This window comes from Ascaphus truei, chromosome 12, assembly GCF_040206685.1.
Source record: "Ascaphus truei isolate aAscTru1 chromosome 12, aAscTru1.hap1, whole genome shotgun sequence".
NCBI classification, from domain to species: domain Eukaryota; kingdom Metazoa; phylum Chordata; class Amphibia; order Anura; family Ascaphidae; genus Ascaphus; species Ascaphus truei.
In genome coordinates, this window is record NC_134494.1 from 40,366,025 (window position 1) to 40,386,945 (window position 20,921).

Sequence of the window (20,921 nt, forward strand, 5' to 3'; positions counted from 1 at the left end):
ATATCGCACCATTTAAGGAAACAGGATAAAAATACCTTTTAGCGTCAGTGTTACCGCGGCCCTGATTCACCTCCCACTTCATTTTCAGCCACTGGTGTATCATAGCTTAACCATTTCACTGCTGGAGGAGACAGCACTGCATTAGGGAATGAGTCCAGAACAATGTGAGCGAGTGATTTTCTAGAACTCTTCACCCAAAAAAGGGGAGTATCTGGCTGCCTCAGGAGAGAGGCCTGTGCTGCTCACCCAGGGTTCCTAGCAGCGGCGTCGCTAGACATTCGCGGAACCTCGGGCAAACAAAAATTCAGGGCCCCATTAATATTAATTCGGACTGCAATTTTTTCTCCCTCCCCCATTCTCTCCCTGATCCTCTTAGTTAGTTAGTAGTTGAGAAGTACCTGCTCGTAGTTGTTAGTAGTTGAGAAGTTCCTGCTTGTAGTTTAGTTAGTAGTTGAGAAGTACCTGCTCGTAGTTGTTAGTAGTTGAGAAGTTCCTGCTTGTAGTTTAGTTAGTAGTTGAGAAGTTCCTGCTCGTAGTTTAGTTAGTAGTTGAGAAGTTCCTTCTTGTAGTTAAGTTAGTAGTTGAGAAGTACCTGCTCGTAGTTAGTAGTTGAGAATTACCTGCTCGTAGTTTAGTTAGTAGTTGAGAAGTACCTGCTCGTAGTTAGTAGTTGAGAATTACCTGCTCGTAGTTTAGTTAGTAGTTGATAAGTACCTGCTCTTAGTTAGTAGTTGAGAAGTACCTGTTCGTAGTTGTTAGTAGTTGAGAAGTACCTGTTCGTAGTTGTTAGTAGTTGAGAAGTACCTGCTCGTAGTTCAGTTAGTAGTTGAGATGTACCTGCTCGTAGTTTAGTTAGTAGTTGATAAGTTCCTGCCCGTATTTTAGTTAGTAGTTGAGAAGTTCCTGTTCAAAGTTGTTAGTAGTTGAGAAGTACCTGCTCGTAAGTTTAGTTAGTAGTTGAGATGTTCCTGGTCGTTGTTTAATTAGTAGTAGTCTCATCATCCCTCCTCATCATCATCTCTCCCTCTCCTCCTCATCATCATCTCTCCCCCTCCTACTCATCATCATCTCTCCCCCTCCTCATCTCCTCTCTCCTCCCTCCCCACCCACCCTCTCTCCTCCCCACCCACCCTCTCTCCTCCCCACCCACCCTCTCTCCTCCCCACCCACCCTCTCTCCTCCCCCAATCCTCTCTCCTCCCTCCCCCATCCTCTCTCCTCCCTCCCCCCCATCCTCTCTCCTCCCTCCCCCATCCTCTCTCCCCCCCATCCTCTCCCCTCCCTCCCCCCCCCATCCTCTCTCCTCCCTCCCCCCCATCCTCTCTCCTCCCTCCCCCCATCCTCTCTCCTCCCTCCCTCCCACCCTCTCTCCCCCCTCCCCCCCACCCTCTCTCCTCCCTCCCCTATCCTCTCTCCCCCCCATCCTCTCTCCTCCCTCCCCCATCCTCTCACCTCACTCCCCCCATCCTTTCTCCTCTGTCCCCCCCCATCCTCCCTCCCCTCCATCCTCTCTCCTCCCTCCCCCCATCCCCTCTCCTCCCCCCATCCTCTCTCCTCCCTCCCCCCATCCTCTCTCCTCCCTCCCCCATCCTCTCTCTCCTCGCTTCCCTATACACACACAAACACACTACACCATATAAACACATACCAAACATGCAACATTTGTGTAACACACACACACCCCATATACAAATACACATTTATATTCAACATATATATATTAAAAAAAACACTAAATATACTACATATACAGTACATGCACATAATGCATGAAACACACATTTACCATCACACACACACACACACACACACACACACACACACACACACACACACACACACACACACACACACACACACACACACACACACACACCAACACTGACACACGGAACCGGGAAATGGAGAGAGGAGCAGCTCAGGAGATCTCTGCAGCGGAAGTGGTTAAGCAGCCCTGTTCTCCTCCCTCCAGCTGTTCTGTGATCAGCTCTGCACTCAGCAGCCGGCATACTCTGCTCTCCTCCTGCCCGCCCAAGCCTGTCTATCTGAAGAGAGACAGATGGGCCGCCGACAGGGTGGGAGAACGGGCCTCCCAAGAGCGTGGGTCCCTGGGCTTTTCCTTGGCTATAGCTACGCCCCTGGTTCCTAGGAAGCCTTGGGCTCTCCTGAGAATCCCTAAAGAGTTCTTTGAAATTTTACGGTCATTTGAAAATTGTACCAAATACAGAAGAATTTCCAATGCACCTGATCTCAGACGCGCTATTAGAGAGGGTTGGGGTTCCTTACAATGCATCTGATCTCAGACGCGCTATTAGAGAGGGTTGGGGTTCCTTACAATGTATCTGATCTCAGACACGCTATTAGAGAGGGTTGGGGTTCCTTACAATGCATCTGATCTCAGACGCCCTATTAGAGCGGGTTGGGGTTCCTTACAATGCATCTGATCTCAGACACGCTATTAGAGAGGGTTGGGGTTCCTTACAATGTATCTGATCTCAGACGCGCTATTAGAGAGGGTTGGGGTTCCTTACAATGCATCTGATCTCAGACGCGCTATTAGAGAGGGTTGGGGTTCATTACAATGTATCTGATCTCAGACGCGATATTAGAGAGGGGTGGGGTTCCTTACAATGCATCTGATCTTAGAAGCGCTATTAGAGAGGGTTGGGGTTCCTTACAATGCATCAGATCTCAGACACGCTATTAGAGAGGGTTGGGGTTCCTTACAAAGCAGAAATTGGCATTCCGTGGACGAGGGATCCTGCATGCTTCATCTGGCTTTACCCGTGGGATTCGCTGCAGTGCGGGCGAATCTGTTTGTGGTAACATGTCCCTAACATGTCATAATTCAGGCCTGCACAACTCCAGTCCTCGAGGGCCGCGAACAGGCCAGGTTTTCAGGATATCCCTACATCAGCACAGCTGGCTCAATTAGTGGCACAGTCATACTGGACCACTAATTGAGCCAGCTGTGCTGAAGTACGGATATCCTGAAAACCTGGCCTGTTTGCGGCCCTCGATGACTGGAGTTGAGCAGGCGTGTACATAATTGATGTACGTGTGATACTTACCCACTGATCCAATATACCAATATCATTTTAAAATACTACACTATGAGTTTTTTGCCCTGTCTGTCGTGAATGTGTCTTTTTATATTTAGAGTTGTGTGATTGATTTTTACTCATACAGTGCAAAGACTTGTATACATTTATCGAATACAATTGTATAGAAAGAGTAGAAAACATGACATTGAGCCTTACAGTGAGTAAAGTAAGTCACATTTCATGTCTTTCGTGATTTATATTAATAAAAAAAACTTATTTTGTAGAGATATCGGTTGTAGTGATTTTGTTTTCTTGCTTTCTATTGTAGTAGTTGAGAATTATCGGCTCGTAGTTCAGTTAGTTGTTGAGAAGTACCTTCTTGTAGTTTAGTTAGTAGTTTAGAAGTACCTGCTCATAGTTTAGTTAGTAGTTGAGAAGTTCCTTCTTGTAGTTTAGTTAGTAGTTTAGAAGTACCTGCTCATAGTTTAGTTAGTAGTTGAGAAGTTCCTGCTCGTAGTTTAGGTAGTAGTTGAGAAGTACCTGCTCGTAGTTTAGTTAGTAGTTGAGAAGTTCCTGCTCGTAGTTTAGTTAGTAGTTGAGAAGTTCCTGCTCCTTGTTTAATTAGTAGTTTAGAAGTACCTGCTCATAGTTTAGTTAGTAGTTGAGAAGTTCCTTCTTGTAGTTTAGTTAGTAGTTGAGAAGTACCTGCTCGTAGTTTAGTTAGTAGTTGAGAAGTACCTGCTCGTAGTTTAGTTAGTAGTTGAGAAGTTCCTTCTTGTAGTTTAGTTAGTAGCTGAGAAGTACCTGCTCGTAGTTTAGTTAGTAGTTGATAAGTTCCTGCTCGTATTTTAGTTAGAAGTTGAGAAGGACCTGTTCGTAGTTGTTAGTAGTTGACAAGTACCTGCTCGTAGTTCAGTTAGTAGTTGAGATGTACCTGCTCGTAGTTTAGTTAGTAGTTGATAAGTTCCTGCCCGTATTTTAGTTAGTAGTTGAGAAGTTCCTGTTCAAAGTTGTTAGTAGTTGAGAAGTACCTGCTCGTAAGTTTAGTTAGTAGTTGAGATGTTCCTGCTCGTTGTTTAATTAGTAGTTGAGAAGTTCCTGCTCGTAGTTTAGTTAGTAGTTTAGAAGTACCTGCTCATAGTTTAGTTAGTAGTTGAGAAGTTTCTTCTTGTAGTTTAGTTAGTAGTTGATAAGTTCCTGCTCGTATTTTAGTTAGTAGTTGAGAAGTACCTGCTCGTAGTTTAGGTAGTAGTTGAGAAGTACCTGCTTGTTGTTTAGTTAGTAGTTGAGAAGTTCCTTCTTGTAGTTTAGTTAGTAGTTGAGAAGTTCCTGCTCGTAGTTTAGTTAGTAGTTGAGAAGTTCCTGCTCGTTGTTTAATTCGTAGTTGAGAAGTTCCTGCTCGTAGTTTAGTTAATAGTTGAGAAGTTCCTTCTTGTAGTTTAGTTAGTAGTTGAGAAGTTCCTGCTCGTAGTTTAGTTAGTAGTTGAGAAGTTCCTGCTTGTAGTTTAGTTAGTAGTTGAGAAGTTCCTGCTCGTTGTTTAATTCGTAGTTGAGAAGTTCCTGCTCGTAGTTTAGTTAGTAGTTGAGACGTTCCTGCTCGTTGTTTAATTCGTAGTTGAGAAGTTCCTGCTCGTAGTTTAGTTAGTAGTTTAGAAGTACCTGCTCATAGTTTAGTTAGTAGTTGAGAAGTTCCTTCTTGTAGTTTAGTTAGTAGTTGAGAAGTTCCTTCTTGTAGTTTAGTTAGTAGTTGAGAAGTTCCTGCTCGTAGTTTAGTTAGTAGTTGAGAAGTTCCTTCTTGTAGTTTAGTTAGTAGTTGAGAAGTTCCTGCTCATAGTTTAGTTAGTAGTTGAGGAGTTCCTGCTCGTTGTTTAATTAGTAGTTGTGAAGTTCCTGCTCGTTGTTTAATTCGTAGTTGAGAAGTACCCGATTGTAGTTTAGTTAGTAGTTGAGAAGTACCTGCTCGTAGTTTAGTTAGTAGTTGAGGAGTTCCTGCTCGTTGTTTAATTAGTAGTTGAGAAGTTCCTGCTCGTAGTTTAGTTAGTAGTTGAGAAGTTCCTGCTCGTAGTTTAGTTAGTAGTTGAGAAGTTCCTGCTCGTAGTTTAGTTAGTAGTTGAGGAGTTCCTGCTCGTTGTTTAATTAGTAGTTGAGAAGTTCCTGCTCGTAGTTTAGTTAGTAGTTGAGAAGTTCCTGCTCGTAGTTTAGTTAGTAGTTAAGAAGTTCCTGCTCATAGTTTAGTTAGTAGTTGAGAATTACCTGCTCGTAGTTTAGTTAGTAGTTGAGAAGTTCCTGCTGGTTGTTTAATTCGTAGTTGAGAAGTTCCTGCTCGTAGTTTAGTTAGTAGTTGAGAAGTTCCTGCTGGTTGTTTAATTCGTAGTTGAGAAGTTCCTGCTCGTAGTTTAGTTAGTAGTTGAGAAGTTCCTGCTGGTTGTTTAATTCGTAGTTGAGAAGTTCCTGCTCGTAGTTTAGTTAGTAGTTGAGAAGTTCCTGCTGGTTGTTTAATTCGTAGTTGAGAAGTTCCTGCTCGTAGTTTAGTTAGTAGTTGAGAAGTTCCTGCTGGTTGTTTAATTCGTAGTTGAGAAGTTCCTGCTAGTAGTTTAGTTAGTAGTTGAGAAGTACCCACTCGTAGTTTAGTTAGTAGTTGAGAAGTACCCACTCGTAGTTTAGTTAGTAGTTGAGAAGTACCTGTTCGTAGTTTAGTTAGTAGTTGAGAAGTACCTGCTCGTATTAGGGTTAGGATACTTACCCTATTTACTCAGCCATATTTACTCAGCGACCCTTTGCCCGTAAACTTGAATGGTTCAGAAATTGTCTTATGGCTTAACACTTCTGTGTAAATATGACCGTAAATATATAAGTAATTCTTAAGGAACAATAGCAAATAAAAATCCCACGTGTTAGCACATTCACATGTCTCAGGCAGGTGTGTATTCCTGCCCGTCCCCATTATCTCTCCGCATACAGCGCTTCCACTGCAGCCAGGGATTCTGGGTAATGACATGCAAATAAGCACAATGCTAAGGAAAAATACAACTGTACACATTTCACAAATGCTTTCTGTCCTATAATTTTTATTCCAAATCCTTTTATAGGGGCAAGATTGTACCTTTAGTAATAGGTTTTGTCCGGTGTTGTGTGTGCAATAATGTTTACCACTGTAAATATGACATGGTGTTATTCAGTAATGATATTTTATGTGTCATGACTCAAGCTGGTAAATTGCATACAAATAATCACAAGATTTTGTGGCTGTGGCTGAGAAATAAATTCCACCCATAAGTATGAATTCCCCTCCAGTACCTCTGAAACTCCCATCCCATCTGAGTTTCCACCAGGCACCCTCAGTCTGAACATAATGCAACACAATCCTCTCAGCAAACACACCATAAAGTTGATGTTTACGTGTGTTGTGTCTGTAAATCGTATTACCGACTCCTGAGATTGTAAATTGTTTTGTGCAGATAATTCTCTCTTCTTTTTATTACTCCCTGTATTTTAAATATGATAATAGCTGCATACATGCTAGCCACAAAGTAGCCATTGCTGGAGAACAATAGGTTGTTACCCAAACTTCTCAGCAACTGAAGATCCACTCATGTTGTAATATTAGAGTACTGGATACCACACACTTCCCTCTGCAGACTAGGGACAGTTCAGACAGTTCTAACACCTGCCAGGAGGAACCAGTTATGTATTTTTTTTGCAATAGTTTGCTGGTTCCTCTGGCAGGAATGGTGTTTAAATGGTACAGGCACAAGCGAGTTCACATCCCAACTTCAACAGGGGCAGTCAGGTGGCAACCTACAAACATGTAGACTCTGGGGAGTGTGGACTTAGAGCATTAAGCTCGAGCCCATGTGAAGCTAAAGTGCACTTGAAGCCTGGAGAAGACCATGAACAATGTACAGTATGCAGGAAGAAAGGACACACGTGGACTGGTGTCACACCAAGAATGAAGACTCCTTCTGACCTTCGAGAGAAAAGAAGAAGACATCTGCAAATTGTTGCATGTATTTGCATGTTGTGTCTTGATATCGGTGAATTCAGCACAAAAATGCATCTTTGACCCTTTGTGGATATCCTTCCCATTGCAGTGTATGAGTAACAGATATAATAAACCAATGTATTGCACCTCTGAGGGGATCGACAGTTTTGTGAGAACATCCATCCCACCACAGTGTGACAGAGTGAGAAAGAGAACTGTGGAAAGAGATGGTGTGACATACACAGAATGTGTCACTGCCTTTCGAGATATACGTGCCAAGTGACACAGCCACAAGAACACCAACACAGCACTCGGGGGGGCTATGAGGGCCAGATTGTAGGACTGTCATACAGTAGATACTGTGTCATTTTCACACCTTTCTCACATTAGCAACCTTTGGTACTAACCAATACACCATACATTGGGTGTGTAAAGAGGCTTCTTGACAGGGTGAGCAGGAAATCATGTCTTGAGAGTGAATGCCACTGAGATGATGGGAAAAATAAATGGATGGATGGGTATTTTCCAGTAGGAAGAGATCTCCTTTCAATTGTGTAGGAGTTTTTCTGTATACTTGTATGAGCAAGTGAGCTTTTGTTTATTCAACACATCTTCCAAATGCAGAGCGAAGAGTATGTCTTTAAATATCTGTCGTGAGGTTTTGATGTGGTGACTGTTACTTCAGTGAATTAAACAAATTGGTTTTATGCTATGAAGTGTAGATCTGGTGCTACTTCTCAGAAAGCCCCATTAAACCCAATGGGACTTTACCATGTGGTAGCACTGAATTGGCACAAACGCACTTTATGGACTAAGAGTGAGTGCCAATGTCTCCTAATAAGTGACTCTTTAAATGTTTGTTTGTCTTACAATAAGTGGAATGCACTCACTGTGAGTGAGACAGTAAGATTGCTCTAAAACTACAAAGACTATCATTAACATACTCCAAAGGAAAGGCAATGTCTTCAATGGGTGAGATTTAATGCAAATAAGGACTTGTCTTCCATGAATAAGGCTTACTCTACATGCATGATATCTAATGAGTGAGGCTTGTTCATAAAGAGCAATACTGACTTCAATTAGATTAAACAGCCTTTGAATGAGTGAGATTCCCTCAGAAGGAATGAGTTTGCCTAGCTTTAGGTGAGGCTGCTTTCCAATGAATGAGGCTGCCTTTAATAAGTGAGACTGCCTTCCAATGAGTGAGACTGCCTTCCAATGAGTGAGACTGCCTTCCAATGAGTGAGACTGCCTTCCAATGAGTGAAGCTGCCTTCCAATGAGTGAGACTGCCTTCTAATGAGTGAGGTAGCCTTCCAATGAGTGAGGCTGAATTTCGACGGGTAAGACTGCCTTCCAATGAGAGAGGCTGTCTTTTAATAAGCGAGTCTGCCTTCCAATGTGTGAAACTGCCTTTCAATAAGTAACAATGCCTTCCACTGAGTGAAGCTGCCTTCCAATGAGTGAGGCTGTTTTCCAATGAGTGAAACTGCCTTTCAAAAGGTCAGACTGCCTCCCACTGACTGGTCTGTCTTTCCCTTTCTCAGACACACCCAGAGGAGCTGTCCCCCTTTGACACAGAGATTTACCGTCAGCACCATGATTACTACTCATATATCAGTGACAGCGAGAGCCATGGTAACCAATAGGGCAACAGCAAAGAGGAGACAATAATGGGAGGGATGCAATTGAGTTAAGTGCAGAACTGTAATATGGGGAGGGGGGGGGGGGGCAGCAAATGAAGATGGTAATGTGAAAATACAGGATAGGAATTGAGTAATACAAGTAAAATGGGATATATGGTAATAACTGGATTGGGGGATGAAGAGTATAATTGAAAAGGAAAGGATCGCAAAATTAATAATGGGGTAAAAAAAAGAGTAATACTGTAAGTATGTATGGAATAATAATTGTCATTTCAGAGTAAGAACGGTGTATTAAGGAGCAAAGCAGAGGACAGCTTTAGAGTGATAATGCTAACGATGTCTCAGCTTCCCTCTTAGAGCATTATTGGGAGTATCCCGCCCCTCACCTGCATGGAGAGCTAGACGGCTTCCCAGACTCGCAGCTCACAGAACTGCAGAGCGTGCAACACCCCCAGCTACAGCAGCTCTACAGAAACATGGAGCTGGAACAGATGCACGTCCTGGAACCAGGGCTGCCGGCCCCCCATACTCACCTCACCCTTGGCCACCAGGTACTCCCCATACTCACCCTTGGCCACCAGGTACTCCCCAAACTCGCCTCACCCTGAGCCACCAGGTACTTCCATATACTCGCCTCACCCTGAGCCACCAGGTACTTCCCATACTCACCTCACCCTGAATCATCTGGTACTTCCCATACTCACCTCACGCTGAACCATTAGGTACCCCTTATACTCATCGTAACCTTGAGCCACCAGGTACTCCCTATACTCACCTCCTTCTGAGCCACCAACACACACTGCAACCTCAATCACCAGACACAACCCTACGCACTTCTAGTCCCGTCATAGACCAAGTCTGGCAGTGAGTCAAGCTGAGTCACACTCCCTCACACACTCAACAGTCCCATGCTTACCAAAAAGAGACATGGTTGGGTAATTCCCCTGACATTTGGAGGACAGAACACAGACACACAGACATATGTATTCAAACACAAACACACACAGTCACACACAGACACATGTATTCACACACAAACATCCTGTTGCTTTCAAACAGACCACCTCCGTTGACACAAATGGTGCAGATTAATGGCCCAGAAATTGCACCAATACACCCCACATCTACACCCTGACACAAAGATGGACCTATACATAAGAAGACACACTCATCCACATTCAGACATACACCTGCTTACATACGGTAAGTGAATACACAAATTCACAAACACACACCGTATAAACAGTGGTGTGAAAAAGAAAGTCTATGGTTTTACATATCAGGTCATAATAACAATCATCTGTTCCTTAGCAGGTCTAAAAATTAGGTAAATACAACCTCAGATGAACAACAACACATGACATATTACACTGTCATGATTTATTTAACAAAAATAAAGCCAAAATGGAGAAAATATGTGAAAAACTAAGTACACCCTTACTGCTTCCATAGGAATTAAGATGCTAAGTAGCAGACAGGTCCTAGTAATCAAATGATTCATTGATAATCAGCATGTGTGACCACCTCTATAAAAGTCGAAGTTTTAGCAGTTTGCTGGTCTGGAGCATTCAGGTGTGTGTTAGCACAATGCCAAGGAGGAAAGACATCAGCAATGATCTTGGAGAAGCAGTTGTTGCTGCCCATCAATCTGGGAAGGTTTATAAGGCCATTTCCAAACTATTTAAAGTCCATCATTCTACAGTGAGAAAGATTATTCAAAAGTGGAAAACATTCAAGACAGTTGCCAATCTTCCCAGGAGTGGACGTCCCAGCAAATTCACCCCAAGGTCAGACCGTGCAATGCTCAGAGAAATTGCAAAAAACCCAAGAGTTACATCTCAGACTCTACAGGCCTCAGTTAGCATGTTAAATGTTAAAGTTCATGACAGTACATTTAGAAAAAGATTGCACAAGTATGGTTTGTTTGGAAGGGTTGCCAGGAGAAAGCCTCTTCTCTCTAAAAAGAACATGGCAGCACGGCTTAGGTTTGCAAAGTTGCATCTGAACAAACCACAAGACTTCTGGAACAATGTCTTTTGGAGAGACGAGACCAAAGTGGAGATGTTTGGCCATAATGCACAGCGCCACGTTTAGCAAAAACCAAACACAACATATCAGCACAAACACCTCATACCAACTGTCAAGCACGGTGGTGGAGGGGTGATGATTTGGGCTTGTTTTGCAGCCACAGGACCTGGGAACCTTGCAGTCATTGCGTCGACCATGAACTCCTCTGTATACCAAAGTATTCTAGAGTCAAATGTGAGGCCATCTGACCGACCGCTAAAGCTTGGCCGAAATTGGGTCATGCAACAGGACAATGATCCCAAGCACACCAGCAAATCTACAACAGAATGGTTGAAAAAGAAAAGAATCAAGGTGTTGCAATAGCCCAGTCAAAGTCCAGGCCTCAACCCGATTGAAATGCTGTGGCTGGACCTTAAGATTGCTGTGCATAAACAAATGCCCACAAATCTCAATGAACTGAAGCAACATTGTAAAGAAGAGTGGGCCAAAATTCCTCCACAACGATGTGAGAGACTGATAAAGTCATACAGAAAATGATTACTTCAAGTTATTGCTGTTAAAGGTGGTTCTACAAGCTACTGAATCATAAGGTGCACTTAGTTTTTCACACATGGCTTCTCCATTTTGGCTTTATTTTTGTTAAATAAATCATGACACGGTGTAATATGTCATGTGTTGTTGTTCATCTGAGTTTGTATTTACCTAATTTTAAGACCTGCTAAGGAACAGATGATTGTTATTATGTCCTGATATGTAAAACCATGGAATTCCAAGAGGGTGTACTTTCTTTTTCACACAACTGTATGCACGAGCACACAAGCATACATATACATATGTGCATGTATTTATCCATAGGTGTCCTATATACCCCGCATGTGCCTGCAGTTCCCGCCTCCAGCACAGCCCAGCTCAGAAGAGGATGAACACGAGAGACGTAGTCCTCCTTTGGAAGTATCGGATGGAGAGATAGACTCGCGTGGTCCCAGTTATGGAATGTTACAAGGGGAACCAGGTGCGAGATGAACCCGGCGCCTGATTAACAGGAAAGGTCTACGCTGGTTAAGAGTTGGACTGTATATTAGAACGTTAGAACCCACGGTTATGTGGTAGGAATGGAGCGTACACCAGTTAATTCAGAGCCCAAAGCATTACTTATTAAATGTCTTAATATTTATAAAAATACAATGCTTAGATTACAGAAAAAAGTATTACAAGAACATAAAGTTACAAATAAATGCAGAACAGTTTCTCAAAATAAAAAGGATATCACATAAAAGAAAGCCTATACATCACCATATGTCATATGTTTTCCACCAGAGAGGTCACTGGCATAGGAGATGAGATTCACGCGTGTGGTTCAAACGCAGCTCTGTTGATATCTGATTTTTCATAATCTTTTGCTCTCTTATGTAGTATTTTTTCACATTGGAACAACATAAACCCAGCCCCTGTCGTAAATCAGCTGTGAGATTGACAGTTTTTCGAAAGAGTACAAAACATCCTAGCAAATTACGTTTAACCAAACCTTTCAATATCTAAATGTATTCAGAACTTTCCTTAACTTATACTTACCCACACACACACGCGAGAACATGTCAATAGATTCAGGCACTCATGGAGGACGCAAAGAGACCAAACATGAAGTCTAAATCCTAAATTTAAGCGACAAATGAATATCTGTCCCTTATTATCTATTAAACATACAGTGTGTGATGAGTTATAAATCTGTAATCGTGTCACCGAGGGGCACGTTCTGACATCACACACTGTATGTTTAAGAGCTAATAAGGGACATATATTCATTTGACGCTTACATTTAGGATTTAGACGGTCATTTCTGCATAGGAGATGACATCACATGACATTCTCATTTTTACAAAAGTCCTTCAATGAGGGCATAATTGATGGGTCTCCTTTCTCTGGACTGTGCCAGCAATCCCTCACAAACATTTAGCTTTCTTTGAAGCCATCAGACCAGCATCTGCTCAATGTCTACGAACCCCACGTGTCACTTTTAATGGGCTATCCATGACAGCAACCCCCCCACCTATTAAGTACAGTTTGAAGTGCAGCACCCACCCATGACAACCCTGGACCTGTCACAACCCAATATATGGTATTTTTAAACCCAAGTTGTACTTTTTTTAACCCCTGAAGCACCAGATGGATTAAAATACATATCTCCTGACATTATCATGACACCCTAAATCCTCCAAATTTTAACCCCTAATACTAATGCTACGCCCTATCCTAAAAACCTTAACTCCTTACCCTAAAAGCCCTTACCTTAATTCCCTACCTTAAATACCTAACCACTTACCCTAAACTTTCTATCCTTTGCCCCTTACTCTAAAACCCCTTACACTAAGCCCTTACCCTTAAACCCCCTACTCTAAGCCCTTACCCCCGGTGGCTAAACGCCGGTGGAAAAGCGGTCTTGACCAAATGTCCAATTCCGTTCTGAGTGTGTAATTAAAAAAAATAACTGGTACTCTGGGTGTGTAAATAAAAACATGGTGGTACACTAGTGTACATCCTAGTACCATCACAATTTCCCCCTTGCCTGTATCTGACATGGTATCTATGTGAGTATTCTGGAGTATGTGAGAGGAGGGTCTTAGTAAAGTAGGAAGGTAGTGGTGAAGGAGAGAGGTAAAGGGAAGTAAGGGGGCAGTGGTCCGTTTCTCACCTCCGCTCCTCATCCTGCAGGCAGCAAGAAGAAGATCCGCCTGTACCAATTCCTGCTGGAGCTCCTGCAAAGCGGAGACATGAAAGACAGCATCTGGTGGGTGGATAAGGAGAAGGGCACCTTTCAATTCTCCTCCAAGCACAAGGAGGTTCTGGCCCACCGCTGGGGCATTCAGAAAGGCAACCGCAAGAAGATGACCTATCAGAAGATGGCCAGGGCCTTACGCAACTATGGCAAGACCGGTGAGGTGCGCAAGGTGAAGAAGAAGCTGACCTACCAGTTCAGCGGAGAGGTGCTGCACAAGGCGTATACTGGGAGGAAACACTTCCACCACTGAGATGGAGCAGGCAGCCACCACTGGGGTGCGTGCTCACCCAGCTCTCCAAAGCTCTGGTACGAAAGACTCCAATGCTCCCCTGGGAGAGAAGAAAAAAAAATATATATATATATTCTGTAAATATTATTAATATTATAGTAATTATTCTTATTGGGCGGCGGGTGGGTTAAAAGGGGCAGTGACAATCCCCACTGAGACATGGGTGGGACGGGGACTCTTCTGAAAGGCTTCAGTTTTCAGCATTACAGACAATGGGAATGCCTCAAACTCCTTGCAGGGTGTACTGTACTTCCGATCGGGGTGAGGGGGGGGGGGGTTGCAGGTTGAGGGGGCTGAGGTGTGTCCCAGTGCTAATACAATAAAGAAATAATAAAAAAAATGCTTCAGATATACACATTTCTTCAAGAGAAAAAGTGAAATACAAAGCATTAGTAAGACATTATGGAACTAGAGAGAGTGCAGAGAAGAGCCACCACATTAATAAAGGGGATGGATAATCTGATTTACGAGGAGAGGCTAGCTAAATTAAATTTATTTACATTAGAAAAGAGGCGTTTAAGAGGATATGATAACTATATACAAATATATTCGGGGACAATACAAGGATCTTTCAAATTAACTATTCATCCCACGGGCAGTACAAATGACATGGGGGCATCCCTTAAGGTTGGAGGAAAGGAGATTTCACCAGCAACAAAGGAAAGGGTTCTTACAGTAAGGGCAATTAAAATGTGGAATTCATTACCCATGGAGACGGTGATGGCAGATACAATAGATTTGTTCAAAAAAAGGTTGGACATCTTTTTAGAAAGGGAAGGTATACAGGGATCTACCAAATAAGTAAACCCCGGGAAGGATGTTGATCCAGGGAGTAATCCGATTGCCAATTCTTGGAGTCAGGAAGGAATTTATTTTTCCCCTTATGGGGTTTTTTGTTTGCCTTCCTCGAGATCAATAAGTAAGTATAGATATAGGATAAAGTATCTGTTGTCTAAATTTAGCATAGGTTGAACTTGATGGACGCATGATTTTTTCAACCTCATCTACTATGTAACTATGTAATGAGATATCATTATATGATATTTCACTGGGGTTTTTGTTTGCCTTCCTCTGGATCAATATGCTGTTAGTACAAATCTATATATATAAAAGTCAAAATCTGTTTGTGGGTTTGTTTGTGCACGCTCTCATTGGTTGTCATTGGCTGTCAAGCTCTCCCATTGGCTGACTGCAGGGCGGGCCTTGGCTGTCATTGGCTCTCATTATCTGACTACGGGGCGTGCCTTGACTCTCATTGGCTCTCGCGGTCTCTGAGTGCAAGGCAGGGTGATGTCATTATATACACACAGAGAGAGGGGAGATACATATATTATATACACACACAGAGAGAGGGGAGATACATATATTATATATACACACACACAGAGAGAGGGAGATACATATATTATATACACACACACACAGAGAGGGGAGATACATGTATTATATACACACACAGAGAGGGGGGAGATACATATATTATACACACACAGAGAGAGAGGGGAGATACATCTTAATATATAAATCTGAAAGTTGTGGGGTTGTAGATGTGGCCAATCAGATCCGTCCGTGGGTCTGCCCGCCCACCCGCGACTCTCATTGGCCAAGAGGTAAGCTCCACTGTGACACACACATAGACACACACAGACATTGGTCCCTGTGTCTGCCCGCCCACAGTCAGCCTCCCACACGACTCTCATTGGCCAAAAGGTACAGTGACATCACTGACACACGCCTACTTGACTGTCACACACTCTCACTGACACACCATACCCCCAGAGAACCCCTGCGGAGTCCAAAGTAAGTTTCATCCATCTCACACTGTCACCCCTGTCACCCCTGTGTACACACACACTCACACCTGTGACCATGCTTCACACACACTCACACACACACACACACACCTGAGACCATGCTTCACACACACTCACACCTGAGACCATGCTTCACACACACTCACACCTGAGACCATGCTTCACACACACACACCTGAGACCATGCTTCACACACACTCACTGTCACCCCTGTGTACACACACACACACACACACACCTGAGACCATGCTTCACACACACTCACTGTCACCCCTGTGTACACACACACTCACACCTGTGACCATGCTTCACACACACTCACTGTCACCCCTGTGTACACACACACACACACACACACACACCTGAGACCATGCTTCACACACACTCACACCTGAGACCATGCTTCACACACACTCACGCCTGAGACCATGCTTCACACACACACACACACCTGAGACAATGCTTCACACACACTCACTGTCACCCCTGTGTACACACACACACACCTGAGACCATGCTTCACACACACTCACTGTCACCCCCGTGTACACACACTCACACCTGAGACCAATAAAAACGGCTTCTTCACCTAATAAAAACGCCTTCAGCTCCGCACACACGCCCGCCTGGACCGCACACACGCCATAGCCTGCACCCGCCCGACACTCCCTGTGCCACACACGGCCGCACCACACTCCCTGTAGCCGCCCTGTAGCCGCGCAGATTTTACTGTAGCTGCGCCCGCCATAGCCTGCACCCTCCCGACACTCCCTGTGCCACACACGGCCGCACCACACTCCCTGTAGCCGCGCACATTTTACTGTAGCTGCGCCCGCCATAGCCTGCACCCTCCCGACACTCCCTGTGCCACACACGGCCGCACCACACTCCCTGTAGCCGCGACCACCGCACCAAAACTCCATAATCGCATTCACAATGTAAAACACCATTACACAAAATGTCCGCATTCAACTCCCTTTCCCCCTTCGCACTCTGAATTGGCATTACAAAATGGCCGCCTCTTCTAGCCACGTTCACCTACGCAGTGTTAATTTACATCCACATTATAAAATGGCCGCCAGACTATGGCTTACATTCGCATTGGGCCTTCATGATTGCCTTCACGTTCAATACATGTACAGCTTTAACACTTACAAAAGTTCACCCTCAACTTCACAACATCTCACGGTTTCACACTTACACATGTTGCCCCTTCATTATTCCCCGTTTGCCAATTCTTTTACTCTTTAAACAAGAAGTCCCAAGTTTGCCAATTACTACGTCTCAGCCTTTCATTCCTATCATTGCCTTAATCATTTTTTACCTATCATTGCCTTCCTTATTGACGGTTTTGCCAATTTAATTGTTTTCCTCTCATTGCCTTAATCATTTTTAACCTCTCTATTCCTTCATTATTCCCCGTTTGCAAATATGTCCCGCTTTCACAATTAATTATTTTCCTCTCACCTTCATTATTACCCGTTTGCCACATCCTCTGTCAAGTAAAAACATTTTTTTTTATCATTTAAATACCAACGTTACCGTAATTACATACTTCACAAAACATACACACATTACACACTCCTACACAATCTTCATTCACCCCTTCACGTTCACACTATTTCATCACTAACAATAAACATTTAAACCTTCATTCACCCAATCTCTGCACACACATCACTTTTATACATTCACCCGCCTTCACGCATCAGCAGCATACATTACCATCACCATGCCGCTCCCTCACCATCTCCCTCTGCGCTCCGCACGGCCATGTGTCTTGCGCTCACAATACTCGGAAGAATATCATTGTTCAGCCCCTTTGCCTCATGAACAACACACATATCACGCCGCCGCACTAATTATTTGCAATAATATCAATACATTTCATTTTACAAATTGTTAACTTTTACCATATACAATTTTTAACTACACACCCTACTCTTATAACACACCCACCACCCCTAATCTTTCAACAACCCCCATAAAATTTCAACAACACCCCTAACCCTTCCTCTTTCCCCCCCCCCCCAACCCTTCCTCTTTCCCCCAACCCTTCCTCTTTCCCCCCCACCCTTCCTCTTTCCCCCCCACCCTTCCTCTTTCCCCCCCACCCTTCCTCTTTCCCCCCACCCGTCCTCTTTCCTCCCCCCACCCTTCCTCTTTCCCCCCCACCCTTCCTCTTTCCCCCCCACCCTTCCTCTTTCCCCCCCACCTTTCCTCTTCCCCCCCCACCCTTCCTCTTTCCCCCCCCACCCTTCCTCTTTCCCCCCCACCCTTCCTCTTTCCCCCCTCCACCCTTCCTCTTTCCCCCCTCCACCCTTCCTCTTTCCCCCCACCCTTCCTCTTTCCCCCCCTCCACCCTTCCTTTCCCCCCCCCACCCTTCCTCTTTCCCCCCCCACCCTTCCTCTCCCCCCCACCCTTCCTCTTTCCCCCCCCCCCCACCCTTCCTCTTCCCCCCCCCACCCTTCCTCTTCCCCCCCCACCCTTCCTCTTTACCCCCCACCCTTCCTCTTTCCACCCGCCCCACCCTTCCTCTTTCCACCCCCCCACCCTTCTCTTTCCACCCCCCCCACCCTTCCTCTTTCCACCCCCCCACCCATCCTCTTTCCACCACCTCCACCCTTCCTCTTCCCCCCCCCCACCCTTCCTCTTTCCATCCCCCCCTTCCTCTTTCCACCCCCCCTTCCTATTTCCACCCCCCTTCCTCTTTCCACCCCCCCACCCTTCCTCTTTCCACCCCCCACCCTTCCTCTTTCCACCCCCCCACCCTTCCTCTTTCCACCCCCCCACCCTTCCTCTTTCCACCCCCCACCCTTCCTCTTTCCTCCCCCCCAACACCCTTCCTCTTCCCCCCCAACACCCTTCCTCTTCCCCCCCAACACCCTTCCCCCCAACACCCTTCCTCTTCCTCCCCCAACACCCTTCCTTTTTCCCCCCTCCCCAACACCCTTCCTCACCCCCCCAATACCCTTCCTCTTTCCCACCCCCAACACCCTTCCTCTTCCCCCCCCCACCCTTCCTCTTTCCATCCCCCCTTCCTCTTTCCACCCCCCCTTCCTCTTTCCACCCCCCCACCCTTCCTCTTTCCACCCCCCCACCCTTCCTCTTTCCACCCCCCCCCACCTTCCTCTTTCCACCCCCCCAACCTTCCTCTTTCCACCCCCCCACCCTTCCTCTTTCCACCCCCCACCCTTCCTCTTCCCCCCCCAACACCCTTCCTCTTCCCCCCCCAACACCCTTCCTCTTCCCCCCCCAACACCCTTCCCCCCCCAACACCCTTCCTCTTCCTCCCCCAACACCCTTCCTTTTTCCCCCCTCCCCAATACCCTTCCTCACCCCCACAATACCCTTCCTCTTTCCCACCCCCAACACCCTTCCTCTTTCCCCCCCCCCCAACACCCTTCCTCTTTCCCCCCCCCCCAACACCCTTCCTCTTCCCCCCCCAACACCCTTCCTCTTTCCCCCCCAACACCCTTCCTCTTTCCCCCCCAACACCCTTCCTCTTTCCTCCACCCCCACCCTTCCTCTTTCCCTCACCTCCACCCTTCCTCTCCCCCCCAACACCCCTTCCTCTTCCCCCCCCCACAACACCCTTCCTGTTCCCCCCCAACACCCTTCCTCTTTCCCCCCTCCCCAACACCCTTCCTCGTCCCCCCCAATACCCTTCCTCTTTCCCCCCAACCCACACCCTTCCTCTTTCCCCCCCCAACACCCTTCCTCTTTCCCCCCCAACACCCTTCCTCTTTCCCCCCCCCAACACCCTTCCTCTTTCCCCCCCCCCCAACACCCTTCCTCTTCCCCCCCAACACCCTTCCTCTTCCCCCCAACACCCTTCCTCTCCCCCCCCCCAACACCCTTTCTCTTCCCCCCCCAACACCCTTCCTCTTCCCCCCCCAACACCCTTCCTCTCTCCCCCCCCACAATCACATGACTTATATATCTTTGCTCCAAATGGATCAACACATTTTTTGTTTATAAACAAGCCTTACAATAAACATGTACTTTAATCATTCTTACACACATCCACTTCCATTTTCAACGCCAATACTTTTACATTACACTTGCATTTCCTCTCACCATCAACAAATCAAAAATTATAACAATTACAATAAATCAACTGCACTGGTATAAACTTACACTAAACATGTTTCTCTAATGGACTCTTACATATCTTTCCTACAAATTCATATACAATTTTGTTTTGTTGATAAACAAGACTTACAATAAACATTTTTATCAATAATACTGTATTACTCAACTTATTATGTTCAACATATGTGCTACATATATTGTACTTTCATTACATTTTATTACTATACTTTTTATTTTAAACAACATTCATTTATTTTATCTATTTACATTCCGGGCAACGCCGGGTATATCAGCTAGTAACGGTATAATATTAGTAATTTGAGTACAAAATGAGTGCTGGCAACCCATCACGCAACCCGCATGAAATACTGGGGATCCCGACAGATCCACTTACAGCAGAAACAAAAAAACAGTTTCACTGATAGCGCATTTCTTGGCAAATAATAATAAAATCACTAATTATATTTAAATAATATAAACATTCAAAAATATGAAATAAATGAATTCCTATATAGGAAATGTAAATAATATTATTATGCCAATATTGAACATCCCCAAAAAGAGAAGAAAAGGGGAATAAAGAAAAGAAAGGAGGTAAAAAGGGGGGAGGGAGAAAGAAAGAAAAAAAAAAGAAGCAAAAATAAAAGAGGAAGGAAAAAGAAAGAACGAGAGAAAAAGAAAAGAGGAAGAAAAGAAAGAGGGGAAGACAGTGCGATATTAAATGAAATTCCAACTAACTAAAGAAAACGACTCAAATCCCAGTCTATGTTAACCCATGGGATGTTCTAGTTCTCAACGTGAACATCCAGAATGCTTCACACTGGTCTAGAACCTTAGTTCTATTACCTGACCTGGGTAAAGGGAGAACACACTCAATACCCTGAAAAGTAAAAATCTCAATGCCTCCCCTGGGACAACCAGAGAAGTGTTTCGGGACAGGGCGATTGAGATCCTTCTTCAAAATAGGTGCTCCGTTATCCTGATTTTAAGGCACCTTGTAGTCCTGCCCATGTATTGTTGACCACATCCACACGTTAGTAAGTAAATAATAAATGATGAATTACAGTTAATAAACGTGTGGATTTTGTGGACTTCACGTGTCACTGTAGAACTAAAGGTATCAGTTGAGTTCATCTTGCCACAAATCTTGCATTTGTTAAATCTGAACGACCCTTTAGGAAGATTGGATCTAATCTCAACCCCTGATGTGAATATGCTTGTCCGTGCTAGGTCACACTACTTCCTTCT

The 20,921-nt window shown here is 44.8% G+C and overlaps 2 protein-coding genes across 5 annotated transcripts in view; one reads left to right on the top strand and one right to left on the bottom strand.

Annotated features, from left to right (window-relative positions):
* Positions 1-13,408, bottom strand: part of SLC39A13 (solute carrier family 39 member 13) — a 128,817-nt gene extending 115,409 nt beyond the window's left edge. Inside the window, exon 1 of the mRNA XM_075567471.1 lies at positions 13,388-13,408. The gene's annotated coding sequence lies outside the window, so the exon portion shown is untranslated. The remainder of the gene's footprint in view (positions 1-13,387) is intronic.
* SPI1 (Spi-1 proto-oncogene) overlaps positions 1-14,031 on the top strand; it is a 40,326-nt gene extending 26,295 nt beyond the window's left edge. For 2 of the 4 annotated variants that reach the window (XM_075567477.1, XM_075567475.1), the window contains exons 2-5: positions 8,572-8,662; positions 9,016-9,221; positions 11,554-11,710; positions 13,408-14,031. In XM_075567477.1, the coding sequence (XP_075423592.1) occupies positions 8,572-8,662; positions 9,016-9,221; positions 11,554-11,710; positions 13,408-13,724 (771 nt within the window). In that variant the 3' untranslated portion in view covers positions 13,725-14,031. The remainder of the gene's footprint in view (positions 1-8,571; positions 8,663-9,015; positions 9,222-11,553; positions 11,711-13,407) is intronic. The other 2 variants (XM_075567478.1, XM_075567476.1) reach the window with 1 other exon arrangement.
* Positions 14,032-20,921: the final 6,890 nt, after the last annotated feature.